The sequence below is a fragment of the Cinclus cinclus genome, chromosome 30, assembly GCF_963662255.1.
Source record: "Cinclus cinclus chromosome 30, bCinCin1.1, whole genome shotgun sequence".
NCBI classification, from domain to species: domain Eukaryota; kingdom Metazoa; phylum Chordata; class Aves; order Passeriformes; family Cinclidae; genus Cinclus; species Cinclus cinclus.
The window spans coordinates 1,851,195-1,861,601 of NC_085075.1; the positions used below are offsets into that span (position 1 = coordinate 1,851,195).

Genomic DNA, 10,407 nt, shown 5'->3' on the forward strand with positions numbered 1-10,407 from the left:
CTGTTGAGTCCTTCCCCTCCCTCTGAGCTTGCTGGGGGAGGGAATGAGGTGGGTTTAAACCCCACTGAGGGGCTGCCAGGGGAATTTAAAGCTTCACTTGAATGTGTTTACATCTGCTCTAAGGGAAGCTCTTTCCCCACTCTTTAGCAGAAGGTGGGGGCAGAGGCAGGATTTGGTTCCCTAAATCCTAAATCTGGAGCTGTTTCCTGTGTCCATCTGGGAAGCTGCTCCATTGAAACCCTGTTCTGGCAGGTTTACAGCCAATGATGTCCAACCAGCAGCAAACATACCAAGGTGTGGTGGGGGTGCAGCAGGCACAGCCCCCCGGGCTCCTCAACAGCCAGAGGAACAACATGGGGGGCCAGATGCAGAGCGTGATGGGGGTGCAGCAGGCACAGCCCCCCGGGCTCCTCAGCAACCAGAGGAGTGGGATGGGGAGCCAGATGCAAGGTCTGATGGTCCAGTACACACCGCTGCCTTCGTACCAGGTGGGTACAATCTGCTGCTCCCCAGGGTGGGGTGCTGAGAGGGGGCCCAGGCTGGGCAGGATGTGCCCTGTTCCTGTGCCTGAGGGATGGAGCCAAAGGTGGGGATTTGCTCACAGGGCAAACAGTGCCAGCCTGGGGTGGGCACATCCATATGGGGATCTGTGGGACGCATCTAGAGCAGGAGGACTGGGAGGGGCTGTGCCTGAGTGAGGTTGCCCTGGGCTGTAAGAAAAAAAAAACTTGGAATCTCTTCACCCTGCTGGTGTCTCCTTGGACCAGTTTCCCCTGCTGTTACCTGTTACCTGCTGCTTTCCTCCCTGGCCAGGTTCCCATGGCCAACGAGTCCCAGAACGTGGTCCAGCAGCCCTTCCAGCAGCCAGTGCTTGTGCCAGCCAGCCAGTCTGTGCAGGGGGGGCTCCAGGCTGGAGGAGTCCCCATCTACTACAGTGTCATCCCCACTGCCCAGCAGAATGGCACCAGGTAAAGCTCTGGCAGCTCAGGCCTGCCTGGGGGAGAAATGGGTGCTGTGCCCACGGTGGTGTGCCCAGTCAAGGCAAGTAGTCAACCTTGATGATCCTTGTGGGTTCCTTCCAACTTGGGAGATTCTATGGTTCTCTTTGGTGGTTCCATGATGATCTTGTGATGATGTTTGGTGGTTCATGGTGGTTTCATGATTATCATGTGAACGTGGAGCACCCTGCTCCTGTGGCTGGAGATGGGTGGTTGCCATATGTGCTGCTCCTTCCTGACCTTGTCCATTCCTGGCTCTTCTGGTCAGGACTTCCTGGCCACCAGTGTGCCAAGCTCCTGTGTGCCCAGCCCTCTCCAGAGACTCCTGTGTGTTTAGCCATCCCAGTAAAGAGGGAGCTGGGAATAACCCGTGCAGCTGTCCTGGCTCTTCCTCCCCATCCCCATCCTCACCTGAGCCCTTTCTGCTCTGCAGCCCATCTGTGGGGTTCCTGCAGCCTCCTGGCTCCGAGCAGTACCAGATGCCGCAGTCCCCAGCGCCCTGCAGCCCCCCCCAGATGCAACAGCAGTATTCAGGTACAAGGGGCCACGGGCAGGGCTGGCATTGACCCCATAGGTGGGATCAGCCTTTGCATCGTGGGCTGCAGAGCTGCCACTTCACAGTCAAGTCTGGCAGCTTCTATGCAAGGGGATTGCTTAGGCTGGGAATGCCACAGGGATTGATCAGGATGTGGCACTGGCTGGTGCCTGGCATCTCCCTGTTATGGTGGGCAGTGGGGTGGAGGGAGCTGAGTGTGCTGTGGGTTGGTGAGAACAGGAATAACTGCAGACGGGGAAGCTGGGGATTCCTGCTCCCTGTCATGGCTGCTGGGAATGAGCTGGTGCAGAAACTGAGCTGGGATGATGGAGGTCTGGACCTGGTGAGCTGCAGGATCTGAGCTGGGATGCTGGAGTTCTGTACCTGGATCCATGCTTGGAGCCTTTGCATGGAGTTTTGTGGAGATGCTCAGAGTGGTCACTGAGCCCTCCATCAGCTTGGCCCCTGTGCTGCATTTCTCCTGGATTAAACATCATCAATCCCAGATGTAACCTTTGCTATTAGGGAGGAATTCTCAGAGGGTCCTGATGGGGCTTTTCCACCCTGAGAAAATGATGAGTGACAGAGGATAGAGTCCAGAGTGGGACTGGGGGGGGAAGGTTGTGCAGTGGCAGGGACAGGCAGGTGCTCTGTGTCCCACAGCAGCAGAGCCTGAGCCATACACGCCTGTGTCTGTCCCCAGGGGTGTCCCCATCAGGCCCTGGTGTGGTGGTGATGCAGCTGAATGTCCCCAACGGCCCCCAGGCCCCCCAAAACACCCCCGTGGTGCAGTGGAGCCACTGTAAGTACTACAGCCTGGAGCAGCGGGGGCAGAAGCCAGGAGACCTCTACAACCCTGACACCAGTGCTCAGGTACTGGGCAACTGGGATGGACTGGGAGGAGGCAGCTCAGCCTTTGGGGTGGGCTGGATAGTGGCTGGGGGGTCACTCCACGGGGTCAAGGTGTGTGTGGGAGTGGTCACAAGCACTGGGGGTGTCTGACACTGTCCCTCCCCCAGGCCAGCACCCAGCTGAACAGCCCCATCACGTCCCCCACCCAGTCCCCGACGCCGTCACCCGTCACCAACCTCAACAGTGTGTGCACAGGGCTGAGCCCCCTCCCCGTCCTCACACAGTTCCCCCGGCCCATGGGCCCAGCACAAGGTAAGGGGAAGGTGTGTGGGGACAGCCTGGGGCTGGGAATGCTGAGACCTTTCCTGAGATCCCCACAAACTCGGGCTCCTCGTGCAGGTGATGGGAGGTACTCACTGCTGGGCCAACCTCTGCAGTACAACCTGTCCTTGTGTCCCCCGCCACTGCTCCAGAGCCAGCCCAGCTACACAGGACACCAGGTACAGCCAGGCTGGGTGTCTCTTCCCTGGCCCCTCTGTGGGCACTGTGAAGCCACAATGTCCCGTGAGGTGATGGTGCCCCTTTTTCTTCTTCAAGGGGCAGACTGGAATGAAACACGGGAACCGGAGCAAGAGACAGGCCCTTAAATCAGCGTCCACCGACCTGGGGACCAGTGACGTAGGCAAGTGACCCCCTCGAGTCCCTTTGCCCTCTGATGTCCCCACAAATGGATGTAGGAGACTCCAGGTGTCATCCCAGCCCACACCAGCATCCCACAGAACCCCGTGCTGGTTTTGGAGAGTGGTTCCTGCTAGTCCCTCCTCCCCACACCCACAAACACTCCCTAGCCCAGGTGAGTCCAGGCTGGGGGTGCAGCAGATCCAGCCCCAGCCCGGTGTGCCCTGAGGGAGGTGGGTGAACAGGGAGTAAAACTTCTGAGGATAAGGACACATGGGTGCTATTCCTGCCTCTCAGAGGGTGGAAATGATGGAGCAGGCGGAGCTGGCAAAACTGGGATTTTGTTCCTCTTTATCAGCAGAAAGTGAGTGTCCAGACCCTAAGATCTCATTCCCACCACTGCTTTCCCAAACCAATCCTCCCACCCATGCTTCCCTTTCCTATGGGGCCCACAGCTTCAGAGCCTCATCTTTGAAATTTGGGATCTCCCAGCATGGCTGCGAGGCCTGAGGGTTCCAGTGGATCATTTCTCTCCACCCAAGTTCCCAAGGGAGGGACCCACAGCTTGGATGGAGCAGCCCTCACTGACCCTCTGGAGACCTCAGGCTTGTCCCCCATGTCACCTCAGTGTCACCACCAGTAGCTGGTTGCAGGGGCCCTTTAAGAGCTGCCTACCCCCCTCCTGCCCCTGGCATGGTCCGTATGTGCCACGTTAATATTAGCAAAGAATCCCTCCAGCAGCTCTGCTAAGCCTGGAGCCAGGGCTGGAGCCAGGAACTGCAGAGGGGTTTGGGTACCACAGGGCAGGGGCAGAAGTCAGAGCCAGGAGCTGCAGAGAGATTTGGGTACCACCAGGCAGGGGCTGGAGCTGGGAGTTGCAGAGGGGTCTGGGTGCCATGGTGCAGGAATAGGGGAGAACCAAGAGCTGCAGAAGGGTTGAGGACCACTGGACAGGGATAAAAGTTGGAGCCAGAAGCTACAGAGAGATTTGGGTACCACCAGGACAGGAGCAGAGGTCAGAGCCAGGAACTGCAGAGGGGTTTGGGGGCCATGGGGGCAGGAATAGGGGAGAACCAGGGGCTGCAGTGGGGTTTGGGTACCAGTGCCACCATCCTTCATGGATACAGCCATTCTTCCTCCCAGGGTCAGGGTGGGAGCATGGGGTTGGCTCCCAGTCCTGGTACCTGAAGTTTGGGGTAGAAAACAGGACAGAGCCCCTGGGAAAGCCTGAACTGCCCAGCTATTCAAAGGACACCAGCAGGACGGTGTCCCTGGAGCTGTGGGACACTGGGAAATAAATACCCACATCTGAGTGTGTGGGCACAGGAATTGGGATGAGGCATTCCAGAGAACAGGTAGGGCTGCTTTGGAGGGGAAGTGGTTGCTTAAAAGAACAGGTTGTTGCTGTGAGGGCAGCTTGGCATTCCTGGGCCCAGGAGAGGTGGGTGCTCCAGCCCGGAGCCGGGGCGGCTCCCGGGGCACCAGGACCTGGCCGATGACACGCGGCTCCTTCCCTGCAGTGCTGGGCCGGGTGCTGGAGGTGACAGACCTGCCCGAGGGCATCACACGGACAGAGGCTGACAAGCTCTTCACCCAGCTCGCCATGGCCGGTGCCAAAATCCAGTGGCTCAAAGAGACTCAGGGGCGCCGCGGGGACGGAGGCGGCGGGGACAACAGCGGGACTCCCGAGAACGGCAGGCACAGTGACCTCGCTGCCTTATACACCATCGTGGCCGTGTTCCCCAGCCCGCTGGCTGCCCAAAACGCCTCCCTCCGCCTCAACAACTCCCTCAGCCGCTTCAAGCTGCGCGTGGCCAAAAAGAACTACGACCTGCGGGTGCTGGAGCGGGCCAGCTCCCAGTAGGGCTCCCGTGGGCACCGGGCACTCCCCTGGGCCTCTTCTCCTCCCACCCTCCCTTCCTCTCACCCTCCTTCCTTGATATATTTATATGAACATAATTAAGAGATGAGAAGTTGATTTTTTTTTTTAATTATTATTTTTGGAGTGACGCCCGTGCCCGCCCCCCTCCCCTGTGTCTATGGTTTTGTTTAAGCACTGTGTTGGACCGCACATACAGGTGTTGATTGGTATGTTCACTGCACATTTTATTTAATCGGATTATTATTTTGCGGGGGGGAATTTGTTGGTTTTATTTTATTTGGGGGGTTGTTTTTAAATAAAAAAAAAGGTAAATTGTCCATCACTTGAACGTAACTTACCATTCTACCAGTGCCAGGGCTGGGAGCTCTGTGCTGCCTCAGTGGGGTGAGGGCACAGCAGGAGGGACACTGGCAGGGGGGCGATCCTGCCCAGTTGTACCCCTGAGCTTGGCATGTCCAAGGGCTGCAAGCCCAAAGTGGGGATCTCAGGCTGGGATCAGAGCATTTGGATTGGGGCTCGGCTGCCCTGACAGATGTTCATGGCCTGATATGTTCCCAGCTGCCAGCCCCATCCAGCTGTGGAATTCCAGGGTAGGAATGAGGGTGTGGAGTGGCCCCAGCTGTGTGTCCTGCCAGGAAACATCATATTCCTGCTGACAGGAGCAACACCTAGACCTGGCAGGTGCAGGTGGGGATAGGATTTGGGGTGGCACAGCCAAAGCCTCTGGCAGTAGTGGGATGCTCCCAACCTTCCTGAGCAGGTGCAGCTGGACAGGTAAGACCTGCCAGGAAGGGGGAGCTCCAACCCCAGCTTGTGCCAACTCCCCCCTCGCTGCCACCCACAGCCAAGCAGAGACCTAAGGACCCTTGGGTGCCCATTAACTCCAGGGCCCGGTTCCTGGCCACAGGTAGCCCAGCAGCAGTGGGATCCCCTCTCCTGCCATCCCAGCTGAGCCTGGACCAGCAGGGTTTGGTGCCTAGGGGTGCGAGGCAACCACTGCACCCAGTGAGAGACCCCTGTACCCGCTGAACCCCCCGTGCCTCCAACACACGGGGAGAGACTGAAGCTGGAGCCTTTGGTGCGCCCAGCTCCTGGAACCCTCAGTGTGCCCAGTTCCTGGAGCTCTCGCTGTTCCCGGTTCCTTCTTTGTCCCAGGCCAGGCTGGGGGGGCCCTGGCACGCCCAGCAACCCACCAACGCAAATAGCCGGTGGCTCCTCCGCCTGCCCCTGCCCGGCGCACGCTGGGGCTCCAATTTCCCGGCGTCAGCCCCCGCCACCGCTCAGCTGTCGTCCCCCTCTGCCCTGTCACTCCTCTCGCCACCGGACCGGGGCCGCTGCCGCCCTCCCCGCGCACCCGGCACGGAGGGCTGGGGCCTCTGCGGCCAACGGGGCCCCAGCACCGGCTTCTCTTCGGGGGCTTCTCCAGCGCAGGGCAAGACCTCCAAGCACAGGGTAAGTGCCCCGTGTGTGCCCCCCCTTGCCGTGACCGTGTTCACCCTGCCCCCCCCCCCTCCCCGCTGTTGTAGGGCCTCGGGGTGCCCCATTCCAGCAGTGCCCCTCACCCCAGCACTCCCCGTTCCCACTGCTGCTTCCTGATGGTTTTCCTGGCTGGTTTCCCTGGGCGCTGGAGGGGTTTGGGGGTGTGTATCACCAAAAATAGTGAGGTCTGGGTGGAAGCACTTCGGGGAGGGGTGTCAGATGTGGCACCGGGATGGTTTGGGGGATGCGGGAGCAGGTCCTACCCCGGCGGCAGCTGAAAGGCGGGTGATGCCCATCGGTGTGCCCCCTGTGCTCATCTGAGGGACCGAGGGTGGCACCGTTTGTAGTTTCACGGTGAGATGGAGATGTCCAGGCTAGGGTGGGCACATGCAGAGATTGCCCAGGGGCTGGCTCACAGCACTTGGCACCACATCCCTGAGCCAGTGGATGTGCCACGCTCTGGACTGGGCATCAACATCCTCCAGCCTGGCCCTGGGGCTCTTCGAGACAGTGCCAGCCCCGGCCGGGGCAGGGGCTGTGGGATGGGCGGTGGGAATAACCCTGGGCTTTCCCCTGGCAGAACCAGCCCTTGCCAGGGCAGGGACTGCAGGACGGGCAGGAGAAGGGGAGGCACTGCCCACCCAGCACTGTCTGACCACTGCAGCCCCTGCTGGGATCCTGCAGCTGGACCTGCCCCAGCCAATGCCATCTCTGTCTCTTCACCTTGCAGCATGACGGAGAAGGAAGTGCCAGAGCCACCAGCTTCACCTGCTTCAGGTGGGAAACCCAAGAGCCGGGTAAGTGGGTGCCCACAGTGCAGTTTGGGTGGGTGAGGGCAGCCCCCTTCGATCATCATCATCCTGCCGCAGCCCCAGGAGGCTCTGGGAGGCCTGGGGTGCCTGGTGGGACCCTGATCCAGCCGGGCGTTGGGTGGGCATTTCTCAGCTTGGCGTTTCCCCGGCGTGCGCACATCCTTGAGGCGCTCAGGAACCAGAATTTCCTCTTTTGTGGAGATTTCACAGGACTGGGAGGAGGGTCCCCATATTCAGAGCATTCTTGGATCCACAAGCATTCTCCTGCTTGTGGAGGGAATCACTGGGGCGGGGAGCTGGGCACGGGGTCTCTGCCCTCCTGCCTCCCCCACACTGCCACACACCATCCGTCCTCTCCTGCCCCAGCAGCTGCAGAAGCTGAAGCAACTTTTCCAGCGAAAGCCCAAGGAGGAACCGGTGCCGGAGCCACAGCCCAACGGGGAGCTGGTCAGCCCCTCGGGGGGACCCATCTACTACATCTATGAGGATGACGAAGAGGAGGAAGAGGAGGAGGAGCCTGAGCCCCCTCCCGAACCCGAGAAACTTGTTAATGACAAACCCCACAAGTTCAAAGATCATTACTTCAAAAAACCCAAATTCTGTGATGTTTGTGCCCGCATGATCGTCCGTGAGTCCTGAAGGGGCTGGGGGCCACAGGCAGGGCTGGGGGCCTCGGGTATGGCTGGGGCTGGGGGCCTAGGCTACCCAGGGCTCTGTCCCGGCCGTTTCACAGCTGCAGTGTCACATTCCCTCTCCTTTCCACCCCCCTCTCCACTGCCAGTCAACAACAAATTTGGCCTGAGGTGCAAGAACTGCAAAACAAACATCCACCACCACTGCCAGTCCTACGTGGAGATGCAGCGTTGCTTCGGCAAGATCGTGAGTGTCACCCCCCACCCCACTCCAGCCCCAGGAGTGGCCTCCTCGGCCCCACGGGCAGGACGCAGGTGCCACCACGCCTGTCATTTCCTGGCTCTTAGGGGGACCCCGGCATCTCCATCTCGGGGTCCCCCCAGCTCTGACAGGTGGCTCCGGGGGGTGGCTGATGGTGCGACCCCCCCTCTGTCCTCCCAGCCGCCCGGGTTCCGCCGGGCGTACAGCTCCCCCCTCTACAGTGACCAGCAGTACGCCGGCACCAAGGACCAGCTCGGTAAGTCCCCGTGCTGGGGTGCCCCATCCCCTTGGTCCCCATCACGGGGTGTCCCAACCCCTCGTGTCCCACCCCTGCCCCCACAGCAAACAGGAGTGACCCTGTGTTCGAGACACTGCGGACGGGCGTCATCATGGCCAACAAGGAGCGCAAGAAGGGGCAGGAAGACAAGAAGAACGTAAGCGTGGGGTCGGGCTCTCACCAAATTCCTGCCGGTGCAGTGCCAGCACACCACTAAGCCCCCAGTTCCCCCCTTTCTGCATCCTCTGAGAGCTCTCTCTACCTTCCAGCCCTTGGCTGCGATGATGGACGAGGAGTCGGAGGCCACGAAGCCGGTGGGGAGCAAAGCCGAGGGTGGTGAGCGCGGGGCCAAGGGCTGGGGGGGCTGAGCCCATGGAACAGGGAGGGAGCCCCTGGCTGTGTTGGGGGGGTCACTAGGGTGGGCTTGCCCTGCAGAAAGAGGATCCCCAGTTCATGTCCCCACCCAGGGGTTCTTGCTGCATCCCCACATTGGCTGAGGAGACCCTCAGGAGGCACCACCAGGAGAGGTGTGACCCCTTCCTCCCATTCCCAGGTGCCTCTGAAGGGGACAAGAAGGCTGAAAAGAGCCCAACAGATGACAAGGTACCCCTCATCCTCGCCCTGCACCCCAAAGCCTTGAGCAGAGCCTGTGGGATCTCCCTGTGGGGATCCTCAGAGCTGTCTGCAGCCCCTCGGACTGCAAACCCCACTGTGCCCACCCAGAGCAAGAAGCTGCAGCCCGGGGGGTTCCTGCAGTCCCACTATTTCGTGGCACTTTATCGCTTCAAAGCCCTGGAGAAGGACGACCTGGACTTCCCGTGAGTTCCCAGCCTTGTTCTGGGCTCTTTCCCAAGGCTTTCGGGGTTTGGCTTGATGTGGTTCTGTGGATTTCCCGAGGCTGAGCTGCTCTGTGCAGGACCTGCCCATCCCTGAGCCCACGGGCTGCGTTTGTCAGGTGCAAGATATGGGGCTCGAGGAGCTGATTCTGAAGAAAAAGCGATTTTCCTTGGGGTCTCCCACGGCTGGGGGTCCTGCTCCCCTCAGAGAGCCCTTCTTTCCCTTCCAGACCGGGGGAGAAGATCACGGTGGTCGATGACTCCAATGAGGAATGGTGGCGGGTAAGACCAGAATGCGGCGGGAAGGAGAGCTCGGCTGGGAAAGCACGTGGCACTGCAAGGAGGGACCCCCAAACCTGTTACCAACCCCCAGCCTGGCACGGAGGGGGGTCTGAGACCCCCGAATAGGCTCCAATCCCCACTCACACTCCCCCACTGCCTCCTTGCAGGGGAAGATTGGTGAGAAAGTCGGGTATTTCCCCCCCAACTTCATCATCCGGGTGCGGGCGGGTGAGCGGGTGCACAAAGTGACGCGTTCCTTCGTGGGCAACCGAGAGATCGGGCAGATCACTCTCAAGAAGGATCAGGTGAGACGGGACCCCCCCCATCACCACTCGGGGACCCCCAGCCCCTTTCTGAACCCCCCTCCCTCACAGCTGCACCCCATCATCACCGTCCACCCACTTCCCACCTCCCCCTGCCCTTCGGATGATGACCGACCCCTCCACACCTGGGAGGGGTCCCCTGCTCTGGAGGGGTCCCGGGGATCTCACCCGATCCCGTCTCGCCCACAGATCGTGGTGCAGAAGGGGGAGGAGGTGAACGGTTACGTCAAAGTCTTCACCGGCCGCAAAGTGGGGCTGTTCCCTGTGGACTTCCTGGAGGAGATCTGAGGGGGGCTGCGGGGGGAGACCCCTGGAATGGGGGCGGAGACACCCCTGGGAGGGGGCGGAGAGACTCTGGCTGCGGGGTGGGGATGGGGACGGGGGACCCTCGGGATGGGGAATGGAAGGACCCCGGGATTGGGATGGGGGGCCCTGGCTGCGGGACAGGTGTGGGGTCAGGGAAGGGCACCCCGATTCCTGCTGCCTCCAGCAGTGGGGTCCCTGGGGGACTGTTGTCACCCCCAGGACCGCGGCAGGATGGGGGGACAGGAGGTGCCCC

At 60.8% G+C, this 10,407-nt stretch overlaps 2 protein-coding genes across 9 annotated transcripts in view; both read left to right on the top strand.

Moving 5' to 3' along the window:
- Positions 1-5,246, top strand: part of R3HDM2 (R3H domain containing 2) — a 39,879-nt gene extending 34,633 nt beyond the window's left edge. For all 8 annotated transcript variants that reach the window (XM_062510900.1, XM_062510896.1, XM_062510898.1 and 5 more), the window contains 8 exons: positions 253-488; positions 814-968; positions 1,432-1,532; positions 2,237-2,406; positions 2,553-2,697; positions 2,785-2,885; positions 2,983-3,067; positions 4,584-5,246. In XM_062510900.1, the coding sequence (XP_062366884.1) occupies positions 253-488; positions 814-968; positions 1,432-1,532; positions 2,237-2,406; positions 2,553-2,697; positions 2,785-2,885; positions 2,983-3,067; positions 4,584-4,927 (1,337 nt within the window). In that variant the 3' untranslated portion in view covers positions 4,928-5,246. The remainder of the gene's footprint in view (positions 1-252; positions 489-813; positions 969-1,431; positions 1,533-2,236; positions 2,407-2,552; positions 2,698-2,784; positions 2,886-2,982; positions 3,068-4,583) is intronic.
- Positions 5,247-7,155: 1,909 nt separating this feature from the next.
- STAC3 (SH3 and cysteine rich domain 3) lies at positions 7,156-10,136 on the top strand. The gene is made up of 11 exons (XM_062511005.1): positions 7,156-7,221; positions 7,606-7,864; positions 8,018-8,115; positions 8,311-8,386; positions 8,473-8,564; positions 8,677-8,743; positions 8,961-9,010; positions 9,131-9,225; positions 9,474-9,525; positions 9,693-9,830; positions 10,038-10,136. The coding sequence occupies exons 1-11, from the start codon at positions 7,156-7,158 to the stop codon at positions 10,134-10,136; spliced, it is 1,092 nt and encodes a 363-aa protein (XP_062366989.1).
- The last annotated feature ends 271 nt before the right edge of the window (positions 10,137-10,407 follow it).

Excerpts from the sequence above, each read along its gene's own strand:
- STAC3 (XM_062511005.1), top strand. The coding sequence starts at position 7,156 with ATGACGGAGAAGGAAGTGCCAGAGCCACCAGCTTCACCTGCTTCAGGT. Across the intron at positions 8,387-8,472 it reads CGGCACCAAGGACCAGCTCG|CAAACAGGAGTGACCCTGTG; the intron begins GTAAGTCCCCGT and ends CTGCCCCCACAG. Across the intron at positions 9,226-9,473 it reads AAGGACGACCTGGACTTCCC|ACCGGGGGAGAAGATCACGG; the intron begins GTGAGTTCCCAG and ends TTTCCCTTCCAG.